At 41.4% G+C, this 22,379-nt stretch overlaps 1 protein-coding gene across 11 annotated transcripts in view; it reads left to right on the top strand.

Moving 5' to 3' along the window:
- Positions 1-22,379, top strand: part of RHOBTB1 (Rho related BTB domain containing 1) — a 125,522-nt gene that overhangs the window by 95,305 nt on the left and 7,838 nt on the right. For 10 of the 11 annotated variants that reach the window (XM_040485117.1, XM_040485121.1, XM_040485114.1 and 7 more), the window contains 4 exons: positions 9,000-9,185; positions 12,383-13,362; positions 15,191-15,309; positions 21,371-21,521. In XM_040485117.1, coding sequence (XP_040341051.1) covers positions 9,000-9,185; positions 12,383-13,362; positions 15,191-15,309; positions 21,371-21,521 — 1,436 coding nt within the window. Of the gene's footprint in view, positions 1-3,954; positions 4,013-8,999; positions 9,186-12,382; positions 13,363-15,190; positions 15,310-21,370; positions 21,522-22,379 lie in introns of all 11 variants that reach the window. The other variant, XM_040485123.1, reaches the window with a different exon arrangement.

Genomic DNA, 22,379 nt, shown 5'->3' with positions numbered 1-22,379 from the left:
TTTTTTTTTTTAATGTTTATTCACTTTTGGGACAGAGAGAGACAGAGCATGAACGGGGGAGGGACAGAGAGAGAGGGAGACACAGAATCGGAAACAGGCTCCAGGCTCCGAGCCATCAGCCCAGAGCCCGACGCGGGGCTCGAACTCACGGACCGCGAGATCGTGACCTGGCTGAAGTCGGACGCTTAACCGACTGCGCCACCCAGGCGCCCCAAAAAATTTTTTTTTTAATAATCATATTTTTAAATTTATTTATTTATTTATTTATTTATTTATTTTAAATTCATTTGCCCAAAGATGAGGGCAGTGAGGAGAAAAATTGAAGGTGGATTATTACTGCTTTGTGCTTAACCAAAACAAATAAACAAAAATGCATCAGACTAAATGCATAGAAAGGATTCAAAAACGTAAATGTGGTGGAGATTTGTAGATTGTGCACTAAAACACCCAAACAAGATTTCCGTGATGCCAGATCATCTGGCAGACAGAAAACATGCCGTGCTCTGTACCACCCTCAGCCTACTGTCCCGCACTGTCCTTCCTGCTCTGAACTGCTACATCTCATATTGTGACCGGAAGACAAAACATCAGAAAGCTGGAATTTCTTTGTCCAACTGAGCCCTGGCCCCAGGATGAATCTGTCCTTGAGAAACAACAGTGCCAAATGAGATAGCAACAGGACTTGATTGATGAGTGGGGTCACTCGTGTTCCAGGACCTAGACAGATGCTGGCTGCTGCCCAAACACTGGTCACATGACTAGGAAAAACTGTCCATTGTGGCAGCCCAGAAAAGCATTGATGGCCTCAAAAGGTGCCATAGAAACATGAATAATGAGGCCACTGGAATAGGTAAGGAGAATAGGACATACACATTGTTCAGTATATTAACGTCTTGTGTTCTGCCTTCTTACTACCTTTTTTTCTATTACTACTTAATAACTGCAAGCTTGACCAGTTGGGTCAAATAATAGCTAAGTGTGTTAACTTTTCATCAGTTTGTGATGTTTCTATACTATAACATTCTGATGAGGAAATATATTTCAGCACTACAGTTTTCCCTTTTACATTAGGTGGTAAGAAAAAAGAGACTGTTGAGTAATTCTGCAGTGTCTTCCGAGGATGATTCTTTACTAGCTTTCAGCAGTTATATTTCAGTTAACGACACGAGCTGATATACCAAAAGGAAAACATCTCGTGATGAGAATGTTCTGCAATTCTTATTGGCTACAACATATAAAATATATCCTGTGGTGACTCTTGAACCCATGATCATATTTGTTGGACAATAATTGGTAGTGTAAAGTTTACAGAACACTTTCACAGCTATGTTTCTTAGTGAACCTTGTCAACAGTTCTATCAGTAACTTTTAATATTGGCCATTCATTAGGTTTCCAAAATCGTTCCACCACTTTATTCTTCCCCTGGAACCCCTGTGTCCCCAGCCTAGATATCATCTGAAGGACAGTGCTGAATTACAGAAAGATAAAGCAAATTAGCAGATTGTCTTTTCAACTTATCACCTTGGCTCTCTTTCTATCTTACTGATTTTTGTTTTTAGCGTTTGCTATGTTTTTTTTAAAAAAACAAGATGGTCTGTGAAATAGAGGGTGTTCCCTTCAGCCTTGATTCTGTGTAACACAGAAATTAGTGGGTTGAAAGTAACCTATTTCTTTACATTTCCTTTGCTTCTGGAGATTATCTAACTCCATGAAGTGATCATTAATACATTATTATCTCAGTGTTATAAAACTATCCAATTAGATGGGGTAAATGGATTTTTTAGATAAATTCCAATAATTAAGAAATATATATTAACTGGTTAATCTCTGCTGTATACCAGAGATATTATATGGTTGCCTTTCAGCAGTAATTGTCTGAAGAAATATAATAGCTCACATACTGTTTTCATTCTTTATTAAAACGTATTCTATAACTGACTTACTATACGCCTGAACTCCTTTCTTTTAGACTTTAGGACTGCAGACGTATTTGCATCTACGTCCTTTATCCTTCAATATCTAGAAGGCCATTTTACTTGGTAAACAGTCATTGGGAGCTTCTTTTGTCACAAATGCTGTGTCATATATACACCATGCAAGAGGAACTAATAGGAATGGAACAAAGTCCCCGAAGAAGAAACTCAGGGTACAGCAGGGAGACAGCAACATAATAATTACAGTTCAGTGTTAGAGATGCTAAAGTACAGATGTCAGCACCAGGAACAGGGAATACAGAAGCACTCAGCACAAGCTCTCTAGCATCATCCTTGACTCCTCTTGGGCATATCCCACACGTGGTCCGTCAGCAAACCCTGCTGGCTCCCCACTGTGCAAATATAGGGAATGCGGCCACCTCTCACCACCTGCACTGCTCCCAGGCCAAAGTCCGATCGCCTCTCTCGGGATTGTTACCTTTTCACTGGTTCCATCCTTCTGCCTTTTCCCCTTGACACGCCCCCTCCACCACCACCATCACTACCACCAACACCACCACCACCATTTGGTCAGCTCTCCTGTTCAAACATAAATTATGTTATTCTGCTTAAAAAATCCCAACGGTCCACCAGTTCATTCAAAGTAAGAGCCAGACCCCATGAGGCCCTCCCTACCTCAGTCCAGCATTGCCTTCCTGAGCTCAGCTCCTGCTATTTCCCCCCCTCACCCAAGGGAGACAACCTTCCTCAGAGCCTTTGCATGAGCTGTTTCCTTTTCCACAGGGCTCTCCCCCACAGATAGCAGCATGTTAGCTCCCTCACCTCCTCAGGTCTTTACTGAAATGTCAGCTGCTCAGTGAGGCCCTCCCTGGTCACCTCATTCCAAAAGTATCTTCTGTTCTGTAATATTTCTGTCCCTCTTCCTTGCTTTATTTTCTGTTTCGCACTTGTCACTACCTAACACAGCACCTAGTGTACATATTTTTCTTGCTTATTGTCTTTGTTCTCCACTAGAATATGAGCATGAAGATAAGCATGAGTGATTTGTATTTTTAGCTAATTGCTGTATCCTCAGTGTCTAGAAGAGTACCTGATACATAGTGCATTATCAGTTAATATTGCTGAGAGGAATGACTGTGTATTACTATTGGATAAGTGGCATGAGACAAGTCCTTTCACCTTTATGAATTCAGAGAGGATTGCTGAGAGGTCTGGGTAAAGTCTCTTTACCCTTTCACTTCACACTTTCTTGTGTGGTGGAATGATCTTGCTGGTTTACATAGTTTCCTTTCAAAAGAGTTAAGGAGCTTAATCCCAGAGACCTCCCATCTGGCATTCAGGCTGATATGGAGGCTTTCCTGTATCTACAGCTAGTCTTGCTCTCAGGAGAAAACATGAACAGTACAGGAAGGAAGTACCTCCATCATTTCTCTTCAGGGAAAGCCAAAAAGGAATGAAAATGAGAGGTGGTGTTGGGAAGGAATTTATTGCCACAATTTCACCTTCTCCTGTTAAACAAGCCTTCTTTATGTCAATGCTTTCTGTTCTCATTGACCAGGAGTTAAATAAGATTTCTTCTAATAAATTACTTGTGCTTCACTCAATTTCCCATGCATTCAACTTTTTCTGATGATTGTATGAGATTTAAGAATATACTAAATGGAGCTTAGATTGTTCAGTATGGAAAATGGTATATTGAGTGAAAAATAGCCAGTTTCTATTGGATGATAACCCACAACCTTCTGTGGTAGAGGCCAATGCCCCCTGTGATATTTGTATCGTGATAGAAGAAGCAACCGTTCTTAAGACTCAAGTTTTATCTATCTCAGGGTTTGGTGGCATTGGTGGGATGTTGATATGGCTTTCCTGCACTTAAGAGCGTGCACTGCTTTGGCTACTCGATTTTGGAGGGTGGGGGAAAGACTGGTTTAAAGTATTGCTTCCTACTAAACGTGCAGTTATGGGCTTAGAAGAAATAGTTGCGCATGCTAATCACTCCCAAATCTGGATATATTGCAGGGTGTTTTGACAGTTTTCCCCACATAACATCTGTACTTAAGAAGCCTCACTGCTATTGGTAAAGTATTGACTTGATTTCTCTGCTCACATCCAGGGCACTGCATGGTCCTGCCCTGCTCTCCCCAGATCCCCTGCCAGGCGCTCCCCTACAGACCTCTCCATCTTCCATGAGTATGAGCTTACAGAGCCATTCATCTCCTGGTGGTTATGTTCACCGATCACTGACAACTCCCCCTGCATCTCATACACACCGGGCTGCTTCCCTACTAAAATTCTCCAAAGCCACGTGTTACACATTCCTTTTCTCTGCCATGCTCCCAGCTGTTCTGTGCTGTTTTGATCTGTTTGCATAGCGCTGTCAGACTACATGCATGAAAGGTGTGTTGTTGACTTGAATGGTTTCAAAAATGTTTCTGTAAAGAACCTACCTAAGTTGTAGGGGGAGAAGGAAGCTTGAAGCCCCAAAGGTGGAGGTCAGGGACTCCTGCGTGAACCTTTGCCAGAAGGAGACCTGTGCTCATTGGCAAAGGAAAGAAGGCCATTAAAATGTGATTGTGATCTCTACCAATATAAAGGATATAGGAGTTTCTACTCAAAAAGGAAATAATAAGCAGTACTGACATATAAAGAGGTGGGGTCCTACCACAGAATGAAAGACTTTAAGGGGCGTATTAACAACGACATACTTATTGGTCACCAAGTGTTCGTCAGCAAGGAATTGGCCTTTTGGAGAAGGGCATTTGGCCATCCTGCTCACAGCTATGTGGAGGACCAGATGGAACCCACAAACGTTCACAATGGCCTGTCAGACTGGCCTGATGTTGGGCTCTTAGATAAAGGATAATTTAGGTATTTTTCCTTCACTTAACCAGATAAGAAAATGCAAAGGCAGCCCCCTAGCCGACAGGGGTGGTGGACTGGATGGGACTAGGAAAGGAAAGATAAACCAAGAAGATAAGAGCACTTGTGTGATAGGAAAGAACTTGGAAAATCCATTCTTAACAACACATTTTTTTATAGTGACTATCTACCCTTTTTCAACCACTTCTTCAAAGGATGAATTTGGTATTTCAGATTGGAAAAGCAGCATTGCTTCTGGTTGCCTCTCTGACCTTTTCCCACCATGTTTGCTATATTTGACTATAGATATTACAAAGACAGGCCTTGGGAACTTGTACGGCCTTTGCTGTTTCAAGTCTAGCTTGGGCCAAGATATGTGGGCAAGATGCACTGTGTTCAGATTTTTTTTTCTTTCATCCTTCAATAAAGATTGGTCCCAACTTTGCACACACTTCTTATGTTATCCAAACACCTTTGCCAATTTTTTACATGCTATCTTTGGCCGGTGTTCTCCTTGAAAGATAACTGAAAAAAAAATATGCTGTCTTGTTTGTTTAATATCTGAAGAAAAACTGGTACAACTCAGGTTGGCTTTATCAGCACAAGCATTTTTGGAGGACTTGGGCCTTCTGTGACCACCCCCACCCCCGCCCAGCTGCCCTCTACCCCTGTATGAAGCAAGATCCGCAATTATTTCTACACACAGGTTTACTTTGGATTTTTTACTTAACTAATCAAAACATCATTGCATGGGCATTATTTGATGTGTTAGTACCCTAGAGAAACTTTTACAGTAACATTTTCCCCTTAGGGAAAAGAAATTACATTTTTCTCCCCAAAATAAACATTCCGTAGGCAAGCAACTGAGACCCTGCATGCTTAAGTCCTTTGTAACCCTGGCTTTCTTTAATAAAGCCACTTAGCCGGGTCCACTACAACAACAAAAAATTCCAAACTTCTTCCTACCCCTTCTCAGTATTCAAGTTCTGGAGTTTAGAGTTTTGTCTACTCTGTGCTTTGCTTCTGCAAAGAATTCTCAAATTCTTGTGCTTTCTACTCCAAATAGCTGTAGGACGCCATTTAAATCCTATCAGATTCTTTTTACAGCTGAAATAGGAACGCTGAGGTCATTTCTAGGCTAACCCTGCTGCATAATATGTGAGAATGCCCTCATCACACATTCCCCTCCCAATTATTTTTAAACTCAACTCTTCAAAGTAAAAAAATGTAACAGAGCCAAGGAAGTGGAAATGCTAGAACCTGCCTTTTTCATTTTATCTTCCACAGGAATGGCATTTTTAAACACGAGCTTGTGTCAGACACTGAACAGTCTCCACACAGGAATGAATGTTTTGATTAAAAGTTATTTAATAGCTCTAGTTCCTTGGAATTCTGCCTAAAGGGGGAGATATTCTTAGCTGCAGGTCCTGTGCCTTCCTTGACTAGATAGAAAAGAGGCTAAAAATCTACAGGGAATATGCGGTGTTCTCAAAATAGTTACTTGATTGTATATGTGTTTATATAGCAGAGAATACTGCTATGTGAAGAATTAGGAATTAGAAAAGAATATAGAATTAGAAAAGAATAAGGAGCAATGTGTCAAAACAGCATCTTTCTGTAGCTGTATCACTACATCCGCTGATTCCCCAGCCTTTTGGTTAAAATCAGGGTTAGGGTACTACATTATTAGGGCAGGCCAGAAAAACTGGCCTCTATAATTTATATAGAATGTTTTCTTAACTTGCATTCATATTTAGATCAACAACAGTTAAACCAAAGACGTTGAAGCAAGTTGGTAGGTAAAATATGGTCTTATTTCTTAAGTGCTTTGAGTGTAAAGTAATGGAGATATATTCTCATAGCCCCTAACTGTGCATTAAAAAAAAAAAAAAAGGAAAAAAATTTCTTCATTCCAAGGATACAAGTAGAATTTTGACTCAGTAAGTTATTTTAGCTTCAAAGGTAGTGTTGTGCTCAATACAACCTCTTCTCTTTAACTATCATCCTTTTGAGGCAAAATATTTACATAACATGGAATTATTTTTCTAGCCATCCAACAGCATTTCATGCATTGAGATATTGCTGCGACACAGTTAGAAGTCGGGCCCTCCGGACCTGTATTGGGTGACGGCATTATGCTATTATCATCAAGAGATTCCATTGTTTCCAACCCCCAAGGTCCTGTCTGTACTTGTTTACAGGTCAACCGAATAGTAACTCGTGTGTGCTTAGTGGCTTGAGTGTTATCACCGTAACCTTGGCAACCGAGCCAGCTCTGATTTCAAAACCTCACATGCTGTATCATAAAATTAGATAACAGAATTGACATTTAGCTTCATGTCTGTCATATAAATTAAGCTCTGAGAATATTTCTTTTATAGCCATGTGCTTCAATATGGAAATAGGCACCAATTAGAACAATTTTATGCATATACATACTAGTCCACATTTAGGTGCTGGGTACATTCCTCAATTCTTCCTCTACAGTATTGAACCTCACATATTGCCATGTTAATCTCACTGTGCCAAAATTCACGGTGGCTTTGTTTTATGATCAGGATGAAGCTTATAGCAGAGCTGTATCAGATATCCTATACAAATAGGATTATGAATAATAGAAAACTCAGCTCCTAAAAAATGTAAAATTCAAAGCATTGCTGGGTACTGTTATTTATGCTGATTAGAAGTAAGGCTGTGCACAGAATATTCCACTAACTAAATCAGAATCCCGACGACAAGACAGGCTTCCCTTTCATTTATATATTTATGCATATTTTTACACATATTATATTTTCCAGTGTCTATGAATCTCTGATAATATCTTTATTTCAAGGACATTCTAAACCTGCAGATTAATACATTCATCTACTTTGAGTCCCAGGTCCTCTTTTATAATTTGTAAATATTTTAATCTCAGGATTTTCCCCTCTACTTGCTATGGTCTATGCAGTTTTCCTGGAGTATAAATTTAAAGACTCAACTTGTGAATTACATTTAATGTAAGCACCCTGCAGTTTTCTGCATTGCAAATGATTATTTTTAGAAATTTTATGGTTGCCTGGATATATTTGTTTGTCTTCATTGATATGTAGGGGGAAAAAGCTCATTAATGATTTAAAAAGAAGGTGTTTTGATTCATCGACTTGATTCTTCTCATTACATAAACAATAAAGGCAATAAATTAACATCTAATAAAATTGTAAGAGTTTATTTCTGAATTTAGCTGCAAGATAGTCTTGAATCCTTGGGCATAATTTTTCCTGTTCTTTATATTCTTTTGCCTCAATGTTTTCAAAGTCACCATTCAGCATATTTTAACCTAGATGATTGGTTTATAATTCTTATTAAAGATACCTTTTAGCAGCTGTCAAACACCATAATTGAACAACCGTTTTATGAAACGGTTCTTTGGCCTCTAAAATGGTAAGTTGTTATGTAAAAATAGAAGATCTTTATGTCAAAATTGACTGTAAAATACTTTTTCTTTTCCCCGTTTACCTGCTGTGTCATATATACCATTTGAGAAATCTGCTTCCAACATTCTCTTATTACCCATCCATCTAACTATTGCTAGTTTTCTGTTAAATACTACCTTCTTGCCATATATCTAGTAAAGAGTCAAAATTCCTGCAAATTCAGGACATTTTCTTTTCAGAAACAGATAAGTGGTTGTGCTCTCTACATGTGTGCTTAAGTGGGAAGAAGGGCAGAAATCCTTCTGTGTATTTGCTGACCCTGTACAGCAAATACCTGTTATGTTTTCAGTAATTAAACTGTTTGCTTTATCTCATTGGGTTGAGTCATCATCACCCTTCTGTTTAAACTGGTAAAAGGTAGTTCTTATTATTTTATTTTATCTTGAAACTATTTCTTGTGATTAACAGAAATAGTTCAGCATGTTGTGGCTCCAGGACTGAATCAAATTTGGGTAGTCATTTGTATTGTAAAAGAACATCTTTGGAAACTTTAATACATAGGCGTTCTGCAATGCAATATGAAAATAAACTTGGGCTGTGTTTGGTGCTGGGATGTGGGGGCTTATCCGGCTGTTTGCATGACTCCGAGATGTATTATACTATCCTTTTTTTTTTTTTTTAATTGTGACATGATATGGCATTAGATGGATGGGGGAGGGGAGGAACTGTAATGATAAAAGAAAAAAAAAGTTATATGGAAATACAGCTTCTTTTGTGATTTCCTTTTAGGTCTGATGTTGTGGTCCTCTGTTTTTCGATTGCTAATCCCAATTCCCTAAATCATGTGAAAACCATGTGGTATCAAGAAATCAAGCACTTTTGCCCTCGCACACCTGTTGTTCTAGTTGGCTGCCAGCTAGATCTCCGCTATGCTGATCTTGAAGCTGTTAATCGAGCCAGACGCCCTTTAGCAAGGTAAGCCAAGGGACTCAGTATTTTGCTGTGCTGGCCAAATTAAAGTTTAGAGGTAACAGATGTCCCTGTAGCCTAGGGTTATGCTCTTCAGTGGTTCTGGGGCCCCATCAAGCAGCCATATGCTTTAAGTTAGTTTGTTAATACTGACCCTTCTCGTGCTCACCGTCCCCTCTTAAGTGAGGAACCCATTTTTGTAAACTGGTTGGCCAGTTCTGGAAATGAATTTTATAATTGCAACCTGGTGTGAATAAAAGTGTCTTGGGGGCACCTGGGTGTCTCAGTCAGTTAACCGACCTACTCTTGGTTTTGGCTAAGGTCATGATCTCATGGTTCATGAGTTCAAGCCCTGAGTTGCACTGTCCGTGCAGAGCCTGATTGGGATTCTCTCTTTCCCTCTCTGCCCCTCCCACGTGTGCTTTCTCAAAATAAATAAATAATTTTTTTTAAGTGCCTTGAGGCACCTGGGTGGCTCAGTCAGTTAAGCGTCTGACTTCGGCTACACGAGTTTGAGCCCCACGTTCCAGCCCTGCATTGGGCTCTGTGCTGACTGCTCAGAGCCTGGAGCCTAGTTCGGATTCTGTGTCTCCATGTGTCTCTGTCCCTCCCCCACTCACACTCTGTCTCTGTCTCTGTCTCTCAAAAATAAGTAAACATTTAAAAAAAATTTTTAAGTGCCTTGAAATTTGCAAAATACTAAACAAAATAGTAGCTACTCATAGTAATGTCATTCTTGAAACTATGATTAGTTTAATAAAGTTAATGAACATTCAGATTGACTAGTCCCAGTTCTTGGCCCCCCAGAACATCAGGTTCATGCAAATACACATATCCAAGTGTTTTTAACCTTCTCGTTTTCCCCAATCCAACCTCTGAGAATATTTCATTCCCAAAATGGTGGTGTCTAGTTTTAAAACATCATATGGACCTGTAGTTGCAAAACAGGAACACTGGTCTTTAAATGTTACTAGTAATTGTTTTTAAATTTTTTTTTAATGTTTATTTATTTTTTGAGAGAGAGACAGAGACAGAGCATGAGTGAGGGAGGGGCAGAGAGAGAGGGAGACACAGAATCTGAAGCTCAGAGGTGTCAGCGCAGCGCCCAATGCAGGGCTCAAACCCACGAACCGTGAGATCATGACCTGCACAGATGTTGGACGCTTAACCGACTGAGCCACCCTAGTGGTGCTCCATCTAGTAGATGTTTTTTAAAATGTCACAACTTTAAAAATCAAACTGAGGGGGGATTTGTTTTACTTGTATAAAATGTGAATACCAATATTAGGGGGAAGTAAGAGTTTTTTAAAGCCCATGCCCCTTCCATTTTCCTGTCATAAAAAAAATAACTTTATATATATTTTATGTTTAACTACATTTTTTTGCCAGAGAGCATAGCTTTCCCAAAAGTGTTGGTATTAATACCTTCCTTCAATGTTTGCCTGATAGGCTTGTTGCAAAAATTTTGTACAGACACAGCTTTTTACACTCTCACAGCAAAAGCAAATAGTATTTTCTTTAGACAATTTCGGATGTTCTTGTTGCATTTTGGATAAATTTTCTGAAAATGTTTCATGTTGTTTTCACAGTCCCTCTATTAAATGCATGGACTAGGAATTGAATGTTAGAAGCCACATAGAGGGAAAGGGGACTCACAGTGAAAGAGAGACTGCCCCTGGCATCCAGAACTTTCTGTGTAAAAGAATTGGCTGAGATAATCAGGCCTCACAACCATAGACGTGTGGAGGACAGGAGGAGAGTTACAGAGCACTAGAGGACAGCAGAGGGGACAGTCCCGATCCCATGAAGGAGCTGGTATTTGAGCGCAGCCTTGAAGAGTTTGCCAGTTAGTGATTTCCAAGTCAGTCCCAGGAAGAAGGAGCACAAAAAGCCCAGAGAAGCAAACTTTGAAGTTAAGTCTTCTTCCCTGCACTTCCCTCTGCCTTTGCAACACCCTGCCTTTTTTCCTTGTGCTCTGTCCAGGGCCTCAGATCCCAACTGTAACCAGTATTACCGTATTTCTCCTAAGACCAGTGCCTTTCACACACATTGCCTTCAATTTTGGAAGCCAAATATTTATTTAGGAAGATCAATTCCTAAGAGTGTGTCTCAGCATCAAGTGTGTGTTTGTGAAGAATGGAACAACAAAGTTAATTATGTTCTGGAACCTGTCTTTTACTATGCTATGCCATAGTCACAGCACTATTCTGCCTGGCCTCCCTGGGTTTGATTAGAATGTAAAGGGGCCTTGTGTGCCAGCCTGAAGGGCTGTGTGGAACCAGAGGAAATTTTTAAAAAGAATTACAGTTGAAAGTCATGCGTGTGTGATGTAAGGATGTTTCGTGCAGCAGTGGAAACTGTGGGCTGAAATGTGGAGAGTCTGAAGAAAGACAGTACAGAGGCTAATGCCATAGTCCAAGTGAAAGAGGCTGAGGGCGTGACTGCAGAGGCAGAAGAGAAGAGAAGCAGTTAGGCATGAAAGGAGAAGCACAGATCTGATGCAAGAGACTTAATTGGCTATTGGGTGGGGACCGTTTAGTCTAGGACTAGGGGCTTCTAGACTCTAACTGCTGGGCAGGGGTCTCTCTTCAAATTGCGAATGTGACCTGAAGCAAACCCTTTAGACTCTCTGCCTTGGTTTCTTCACGAGGTGGCATGCGAATAACACCCCTAGGGTTTTTGTGAGGCTCAAGTGAGAAAAGGTATATGGATTCACTGTAAAGTTATCAAGCAAAATGTAAGCATAACGTGGTGATGAAGGTGCAGACGTCACAGTTGTGATCATTGTAACAGCTAATATTTGTCAGGCACTCCCTGTGGACCAGGCACCATGCTAAGCATATGATCTCATTTCAACTTCTCAGTAGTCCTTTAAGATGTAGGTGTTTATTATTCTTATTCCTATTTTACAGTTGGGAGAACCAAGGCTTAAGAAGGTTAAGTAACTTGCCCAGGATCAAATAGCAAGCAAATGGCCGATACTTCAGTTATTATAGTTACTCCTGAAAGCATTTTCCCCTGCAGGCCTGAGTCCTTTATATTTGGAAAGCTTGAGGTAGATCGATTTTTCAAGAGCCTTATTAAAAGTCTGAATAAGGACTTTAAAGGCACAATTCTATTAGGTGCTTTGATAGGCCCTTGTTACCATTTTTTTTCCCCTAAAATAAGGCTGATTATAATTTTTTTTAAATACTCCATTTTAGGCCCATAAAGAGAGGGGATATTCTGCCCCCAGAAAAAGGCCGAGAGGTTGCAAAGGAGCTGGGCATACCGTACTATGAGACAAGCGTGTTTGACCAGTTCGGAATCAAGGACGTGTTTGACAATGCGATCCGAGCAGCGCTGATTTCCCGCCGACACCTGCAGTTCTGGAAATCCCACCTAAAGAAAGTCCAGAAGCCTTTACTTCAGGCACCATTCCTACCTCCAAAAGCCCCTCCGCCGGTTATCAAGGTTCCAGAATGTCCCTCCATGGGGACAAGCGAAGCTGCCTGTTTACTGGACAATCCTCTGTGTGCCGACGTCCTGTTCATCCTTCAGGACCAAGAGCACATCTTTGCACATCGAATTTACCTCGCTACCTCCTCTTCCAAATTTTATGATCTTTTTTTAATGGAATGTGAAGAAACCCCAAATTGGAGCGAAGGAGCTGGTGAGAAAGAGAAGCAGAGCAGGGATTGCCAGGGGCGGGCATTGAGCCTTGACCCAGACGAGGAGCGGGAGGAAGGAACGCCAAGGACACCTCAGGCCAATCAGTGGAAGGCCTCGAGCCAGAACCTGTCCCAGCAGGAGAGTCTGGCTCTGGAAGGCGAGAGCTCAACTCCGGAGACACAGACCTTATCAGGCTGGAGCAAGGGGTTCCTTGGCATGCACAAGGAAATGCAAGCCAATCCCGTTTCAAAGCGCGTGGGCCCTGTCACTGTGGTCAGGATGGACTCCTCCGTCCAGCCAGGCCCTTTCCGGACCCTGCTCCAGTTTCTTTATACGGGACAACTGGATGAAAAGGAAAAGGACTTGGTGGGCCTGGCTCAGATCGCAGAGGTTCTGGAGATGTTTGATTTGAGGATGATGGTGGAAAACATCATGAACAAGGAAGCCTTCATGAACCAGGAGATTACAAAAGCATTTCATGTCAGGAAGGCCAATCGGATAAAAGAGTGCCTCAGCAAAGGGTCGTTCTCAGGTGAGGGGTCCAACGGTAAAGTTATCGATCCCTTTGGTTGTGATTTATCAAACATTAGCTGTTCCCAAATAGGCAAGAGAGTAACCAGCACTAACTTGTGTCCATGCTTATTTTTTTATGTAACCTTCTAGTTTGCGTGTATCCATCTATTTAATTCTTATCAGACTAATGGGCCAAATACTATTCCATTTTGAAGATGGGGAAATTGACAGGGAGGTTAGGCATATTGCCTCCAGGTTGTACAGTAGTAAATGGTAGGGCCAGGATTTGCACACAAGCTGCCCTCTAAAGTACCCTCACGGCGCTTCTCAGTTAGGTCACATTCCTCCTGAGCCTGCACCAGAGCCAGAGCAAGTCAGCTCGATGTTCAACTCCTTCAGGCTCCCTTCCCTGACCACATCTGATCTCCACTGACCTTTTGGCCTTGAAATCCTTGAGGTGATTTTGGCAACCCTCTGCCTTCGTATCAAGGGTGCCTCATCTGTCCATTTCCCCCTCCCTATCCTTTCTCGCACTCTACCACCCTACACTTCTCTATTTCTCTTGCCTCTTCTTTATCCTTGATAACTATGCTGTATGCTGACCACAGTGTCCTCACATAATTGCTTGTTTGTTTCTACTAAATTCTGAAATAGCCTTCTGTGTGTGTGAGTGTGTGTGTGTGTGTGTGTGTGTATTTCATTGTTAAAATTTGACTTCCTGACTTTTATTTACATGGATACTTCCATTTTGTCTTTATCTTTCATAATGCCTTGGTAGTACATATTTAGTACTATACATTCAGTAATTGATTACTGAGTCTGTTCATTAATTTTAAAACTTATGAATAATATTTACTTGAAACATTGACCATCATGAAATAGAAACAATCATGAAAAGAAATGTTACAAACCTGCAGTAAACAATGGACCTTAAGTGAAATGGATTGAATCGCCCTCCCCTTAATGCAAAGGCATAATGACCAAATACAACATGGAACTTCAACTGGATTGTCTTTAAAAAAAAAAAAAAAAAAAAAAAAAAAACCTATAAATACAATTTAGAGATAATTGGAAAATTTTGAGTATGAACTAGACGATGATATTACTAATTTTCTTAGGAGTAATGATATGATTATCTAGAAGTATATTCTTATTTTTAGAAAACTCTTGATAAAGTAGTTAGAAGTGTCATGCTGTTAAAAATGTCTACACACATAGGGGCACCTGGGTAGCTCAGTTGGTTAAGTGTCCGACTTCCGCTCAGGTCATGATCTCACAGTTGATGAGTTCAAGTGCCGCATTGGGCTCTGTGCTGACAGCTCAGAGCCTGGAGCCTGCTTCAGATTCTGTGTCTCTCTCTCTCTTTGCCCCTCCCACACTCAGGCTCTGTCTCTCTCTGTCTCAAAAATAAATATAAATATTTAAAAAATGTTTACACACGTATATATACACATACACACATATTCACTACATATACACACACACATACTCATTCACCCATAGTTAAAGCAAACATGGCAAAATGTTAACAGTGTGATAAATGAGTTATCATTGTACTGTTTCTTCCACTGCTCCGTATGTTTGAAATTTTTCATAGTAAGGGAGAAAAACTATTCCTCTCCTTTATGTTACCATGTGGTTCAGAGAATTTGTATCGTGATCTCATGTGTCATCTTATATACTTACTCCTCAATCCTTGGATGACATAGAGGGATGTGGGTGTAGTGGTTGATACCAAATCACTAAGTAGAGACACGGAAAAGAGAGTAAGAGACGCAGGTTGGTGACTGTGGGTTGAACTCTCAGCAAAGCTGGCTCATGGTTATGTTTCTTCGATCTTTGGGCAGATGTGACGTTCAGGTTGGATGATGGAGCCATCAGTGCCCACAAACCATTGCTGATCTGTAGCTGCAAGTGGATGGCTGCCATGTTTGGGGGCTCATTTGTGGAAAGCACCAACAGTGAGGTATGTGCCTTCCGAGAAGCCTAAGTAGTATCTTTATGACTGTGTGTGTGTTTGGTTAACCAGATGACTTCAGCTCTTCAACTGCTTCCATGGAGGTCACCCTCTTCTTAATTTTGCTGTTATGGGGAGCCATGGTCCGCTGTTCACTTGTGGTGTGTGAGCACCTGAGTGGTACCTGCGCATCACCCTTTTATGGTCACTGCTGTCATTTGTAAAACATGATCAGCTATACTTTTTTCAAATGTCACCAAGCAAGACACTATCAAACTCACATGCAATTGGGGCAGTCTGTCTTCCAGAAGTTCAGGGTGGTGAAAAGTTTCTTCGCTTACCCACATCCTGGGCTCAGCTGAGCCCCCAACCAGACGACGGCCCTTGAGAAGCCACATCCTTGTGCCCCTGTTTTCTCATCTGCACCATGAGGGGTGCACTGGATGGCCCTCGACACCTCCTTGAGCTACAGCATCCCCCGAGGCACTGCCCCGACTCGTCTTCTCCAAGTCTTTGTTAACTGGAGGAAGACAGTAATGGAGCAAATGGTCATTCCTCTGAACACACCGCTGTCAATGCTTAGGTCTAGTGGAAGCCACTGAGTCACTTCTCAGACGCTGGCCCTATCTCCGAATAAAAGATATTCTTAGAGCAGAGTAAGCAGTATCTTGAAACCATTCTGTGTTCATCTTTTTACAAACCCTGTTGGAAAAGAAAGAAAAATTCCATTCAAGCACTTCTAACTTTAGTCTAGAAGAGCAAGCATTTTTGTTGAGTTCTGAAAGTATTTTTTAACCATCATTTTTTTAAAGGGGGACACCCCATCAAGTTTATTGTCCTAAGAGGCTCGCTTTGCTGATCTCAGCATCTCTCCACACTTTTAAAAGAAATAGAGAAAACAAGAGCTAACTTCTCGAAAGGGGCACTCACACCAGAAATCTGAGCACTCCCACAGTGACCCGGGAGCCTGCATTTGCATCCCCAAGTAGGGAAGCAGAGTCACGGCCTCACAAGCAGGGATGGCTGGGGCAGAGGAGGTCACTAGGCCACCTCCCGCTTTCAGAACAAACTGCAGCTGCTCCTAAACCAACTCCCAGCAAAAGGCTGTCTGCTGTGGGGGGAGGAGAAATGTTAGGATTGTTCTGATGACCTCGCTAGCTGTCTGCCGGCCTTTATAAGCCCGGAGGTCTGCAGCTGTGAGTAGTGAAGTCTTTCCTGTGCCACCAAAGATGTTTCCGAGCCATGTCACTGAAACTACGCCAGCGTGGTAGAGGCTGCCCAGTGAAGGGCGCAGGGCTTGAATCTCAGCTCCTCCACGTATAAGCTGTGTGGCCCTGGGCATCCTCCCTCTCTGGAAAGCAGGATAATAGCCACAGTGTGGTGGTGAAGTGCAAAAGTCAACACTCGCAGATCCTCATGAGCATTAAGTAAATGGTCGCTGCCATTAGTGTTATTTTGATGTCGGTCGTGTTCATATTCTTTCACTCTCACTTCCAAGAAAATTTGGGGAAGCCACCGATTAATAAGCCTTCATCCGAATGGCACTTCACCGGCTCCAGTAATCTCCAGAGATGAAGAGCCCGGAGGCTTGCTTCCCTTATGTGTCCAGCTCACTGAAATGTGTGCTGATTGTGCGGCAGAGCACCTGCTACTGACCCAGCACAGAACTTGATCAAGGTCAGGAACCCAGGCACAAAGAGACACTGTCAGAGCTGACCTCACAAATGCTAATCCCCTTTATCCCTTCCCAGAATGGACTGTAATCGTCTCCAGATTAAAATGGGCAGGAGAGGTGACCAAAACAAAAACTTGGCAGTGAACATGAATGCACTCGTCTATGGTTAACAGCCTCTCTTGGAGGGGGCCACCTGTTTAGCACTACCTCTTAGAAAGACTAGGTCATTTGCCACTTAGAACGATAGCTGAGGTTAATAGGTATGGATGGCTTCTACCCAGCTTAGAAGACAGAGACCATGGACCCAAGCAACAGGAGGTCTGTGCCAAATTCCTTTAGCCAGTGAATCAGGAATGCCATGAGCTGTTGACATGCGTGCCCTCATCTGCCCCTTCTCTTGATTTCCAGAGTAGACTATAATGGTTATATAGTTTGAACTCTAGTCTCAGTTTGACCTTGGGAAAGCGGCCAGCCCTCTCCAAACCTGTGTCCTCATCTTTAACATGGGGATAACAAGAGAACCTTCTTCAGAGGGCAGATAAGTCATGAGAGTACATGTGTGAAACATGGAATTTGGTGCTTGGAACATATGAAAGCTCAAGAAATGTCGGTGACCATTGTCCTGGAGGATCCTTGTTAAATTCTTTCCATGAGTAATTGAAAGTCTTTGTCCCCTGAAAGCCCCAACTTAAAAAAAAACCCAGTTCCACACTTCCTAAACCAGCCAAGTGTGGTGGACGGGTCACGGGGAGGGAGGAACATCAGTTAAATGCTCAGTAAATATTCCATGACTTGGGATCTGTCCTTTGTAGGCCACCTTTTAACTCTTTATTGTCCTGTGAAAACCTGACTTCCCGAACCTCAAAATTCAGTCTTTGTTTCTTTTTGGCATTAACAGAATTCTCATACATATCCGGAAAGGAATAAGATATACCCATTGACGTTACTTTAACATTTTTTGTCATTTAATATTTAAGAAGACATTGTATTTTACTTCTATTTTTCTCATTACTTTTAATGTAGCAGTAAGCATAATTCTCTCCCCAGAGGTGCTCAGCAAGTGGTTCATTAAAAATGCATGCCTGAATTGTAGTAAGCAATGCTCTGAATCTGGAAAACTTTCTCATCCTCTGTGAGACTGTCTCTAATTATAAGCCTAATAGTCTGAGCTGATCTTTGCAATTAAAATTTTAAACCAACGAAACTGGAATAAGAGACGTAGTTTAGGATAGCATTAGAGTCTCTTTGCTGACTCTTATTTCTTCTAAGCTATATCCAGCAGGTAGGATGCAAAATTCTTAATTCCATTTCTTATATAGCTTCATTTATATTGTTTTTAAAGTTCTATAAAGTAGTCTCTCCATTGTTACACAGTTAAACATAAATGTTGAAATGACAGAAACGGGCTTAAAAAAAAGAAACATGAGAACGGTGTGTGTTCTAAACGTGTTTTTAGTTTGTTTTCATTTGCTCTAACAGTCCTTAACATTATTTGCCCAAAAAAAGCCATCACTTCAAAAAATTGTTTGCCTTATGTTACACAAGAAGGAAAAAGCAAGCCACAGATGTTGATAAATGTCAGAACACTCCAGGGGCAGCTGGGGGGCTCAGTTGGTTGAGCTTCCAACTTCGGCTCAGGTCATGATCTTGAGGCTTCTAAGTTCAAGCCCTGCATCGGGCTCTGTGCTGACAGCTTGGAGCCTGGAGCCTGCTGTGGATTCTCTGTGTCATTCTCACTCTGCCCCTCCCCCACTTACAGTCTCTCTCTCTCTCTCTCTCTCTCTCTCTCTCTCTCTGTCTCAAAAATAAATAAACGTTAAAAAAATTTTTTTAATCAAATGTCAGAACACTCCAAAGACATTGAAAGTATTGGGGCAGGGCTGCTTACAGGAATCTGTCATCTCTTGTTGCTAGAAATAATTTCTTTTCACTTAGGATGTTCATTTTGTCATGACTTAGAACACAGTCTTAACAAAAAATGCTAAGGTAATATGAATATCTTCCAAATCCAGAGTCTCCGTGAAGAAGAAAAAGCTGAAGGTTATCACCTCTTCCAAATCTCTCCCATGTAACAGATGAGGAAACCAAGGGTCAGAGAGGGAGAATGATTAGTCAAAGGTCACACTCATTTTAGTGACAAACCCCCAGGCCTTTCCCAGCCTCTTGCCCTGGCATCTAAGACGTTGTTTTCAAAATAGCAGACCTCCCAGAGAGCAGGTTTTCACAGAAAGCTCTGCGACTTTTTATATTTATGATCACTAACACTTTATCACACTTAGGACTTTGTAAAATGTACATACCTTCACTACCAAAATGGTCCAAATTTTAAAGTTTCACAACTTAACCTTCAATTATGTATAAAATTGTACTAATCCAAACACGATCTGCATAAGATAAATGCATGTGTACATAAACGTATATGTATGTAAGCATATGCACAGGTACAACTGATATTAGATTCACTGGAATAGGAATTAATTACAATACAACAGCTTCTTTATTTTAAAAAAAATTTTTTTTTCCAAAGTTTATTTATTTTTGGGACAGAGAGAGACAGAGCATGAACGGGGGAGGGGCAGAGAGAGAGGGAGACACAGAATCGGAAACAGGCTCCAGGCTCTGAGCCATCAGCCCAGAGCCTGACGCGGGGCTCGAACTCACGGACCGCGAGATCGTGACCTGGCTGAAGTCGGACGCTTAACCGACTGCGCCACCCAGGCGCCCCCAGCTTCTTTATTTTAAAATCACACCAGTAACAGTGTCTACTTGCCAGGTTCTATCTACTGTAGAGGTTGCCTAGAAACTTGAAATGAAGACCTTTGTCAAATCCTTGATGGTAGTAACCCATACAGCTTATTTACCAAATCATAATTGTTTTCATTGACTGTGTCTGAAAGGGGGTGTGTGTGGAATTTTCTTACTATTTCTGGGAAGTTCTTTGGGCCTTCCCTCTGATACATAAAGAGAAAGCTCTGTCTGAAAGGACAGTCCCTGTCTGAAGTGGCTGGTGGCCATGCAGGAGAATGACATAGAAGGCTGAGATAGCTTAAATGATTCTGGAACCACAACACTAGAATGCATTGACCATGAGACCCATGTAGATTGTGGAGAGAGAGAGAAGGAGGGAGAGATTAGATGTATAATAGAGATGTAATCATCTTTCTGTGGTATATAGAGGTTTGCTAAGCACCAGAAATCAGAAGTTTATAACTGTTTATCCTTCTCAACTTAAAATCTGGTTCTTAAAAACTGTTAGTGAAATACAGTACTTTATTATACTGTGAGCCAAACAAACCTTTGCTTCCTTGCCATGAAGGGTTTCTTGTACTGCACAGTGGCTCTGACCACAGACCTTAGAATTATGCTCCCTAAGTTCAAATCCCAGACACTGACTAGCTCTGTGACCTTGGATTTGGGACTTAACCTCCCTGAACCTCAATTTCCATACCTGTAAAATGGCAAAAATAATAGTCTCTTCTTCCTGGGGAGGATATAAGGATCAGAGTAGATCACAGTACCTTGTGTATAAGAAGCCTTCAATTTTTATCATTATCATTCCAGTAGCTAATACCAATGGTACTGTTCTGTACTGTGCCGGGGTCCGTCTTGTAGAGTTACTTAAGAGTTTCTATGCTGCCTAGCAGTGTGCATCCTCATTGATCCATGCCTTGGTTCTCTAGTGAACTCCAGCATATATTAATATTAGCAACAACTACAGGTACTCAGGAGACAGATTAGGTAAATCCTACAAAGAAGATGCCCAACCAACTATTCCCCAGATGTCCCAGGTAAGGATTTCTCTGGGTTCTCTGAATCTACTGATACCTGATAATGTTCCGATAATTTTGAATCTATGCGGTCATGTCATAGGAAAAACAATGAAGTGTGTGTACTGTGTTAGCCACTATCGATAGAACGTTGGAATTGAGCCAGTCACTGTGGCAACTAGGTGGTTCCTCATCCTCTGTTTTGACATCTTAGAGAGCTGGGCTCTATCGTGTGTCAGCAACAGTGTGGTTTGCAGCTCCCCCCAACACCTGTCATGTCGCTAGGAGATTTCTTTCCCCACAATAGAGTATTATAAGGTACTTGGCAAAGAGAGCCCATAATGTCATCATACATTTACAGCCCATTTGTCTGATTTATAAGTCCAAATAGCCATTTAAAAATTCCAAATCAGGCTTTGTCAGGCAGCCCCACTCTTTTGTCATCTACAAATCACACTGTTATGTGTAAAGCAGTAAATAGTGAATGACTTCTGTACACAGCCTCAAAGCAAGTGTCCTGGACTTGCCAATATCAAATCGTGCAGCTGGGATATTTATAAGCAGTGTAGCCTGAAAATGTACCCACTGCTTTCTTCAGCAGAACTTAGCTTTTTAAATAATGTTTCAGGTGTATCTCCCGAACATAAACAAAATGTCAATGCAAGCGGTATTGGATTATCTTTATACCAAGCAGTTGTCACCTAACTTGGACCTGGACCCACTGGAATTAATTGCCTTGGCAAACAGATTTTGCCTGCCACACTTGGTTGCACTTGCAGGTAAGGCCAATGACTGGGGGCCATGCAGCGTCTGACTGTCGGGCTTGTCAAAATTACACTTAAACAAAAATAACGTTTCCAGGGAATAAAAATTAATTTTGTATCACCCAACATAGGACTGTCTTGTTCAGGGTGGTGGGAATTGATCAGATGTATCAGACAGCCCAATTCAATTCCACAAATATTTTCTTAAGCACCTACTTTGTGCTAGGCCCTGTTGGGTGATGCAGTTATCAAGATGAGTAACGCATGATCCCTGCTCTTGAGACCGATGCTCTATGCACTCTGCCTCATTTGTGGACCATGGAATTTGAAATAAAACTATTGTGTCCATATTATCCCCATAATGTGTGCTCAGACACAGTCTCTAAGAAAGAGGCAGTAGGAGGCAGTGGCTAAGAACATAGGCTACAGAGCCAGATTTCTCGGGCTCAGATCCTGACTCCACCATTTCCTGGCTAGATGACTTCACACTTAACCACTGTGTCTCCGCTTTCTCTCTCTTTGGAATGGGGACCATGTTATTCTACTGTAGAGTTGTTACGAAGATTAAGGAGTTAAGATATATATATAAAGTTCTCAGAACAGTGTCTGGCACCTAGTAAGCATTATGTAAGTGTTTTTTTTTTTTAAAGCTATTTTAGAAAATGTTCTGACATTGTCAAGAGCATTTTGGGAGAAAGAAAAAAGGGGGACTTGGCTTCACTTCTCAAAATCTATGTGTCATTTCTGGATTTGTTCGGCTGGTAAGCTGAAACAGGTCTAAATAGGATATATATATTCACATACCTTTTTTTTTTTTTAATTTAAACCTTCAGCTTCATTCACTGCAGGTGTCAGTTAGCAATCTGGGTGTTT

The sequence above is a fragment of the Herpailurus yagouaroundi genome, unplaced genomic scaffold (assembly GCF_014898765.1).
Source record: "Herpailurus yagouaroundi ecotype Mexico unplaced genomic scaffold, PumYag 163, whole genome shotgun sequence".
Classification (NCBI taxonomy): Eukaryota; Metazoa; Chordata; class Mammalia; order Carnivora; family Felidae; genus Herpailurus; species Herpailurus yagouaroundi.
This window is presented reverse-complemented; position numbering and strand designations above follow the sequence as displayed.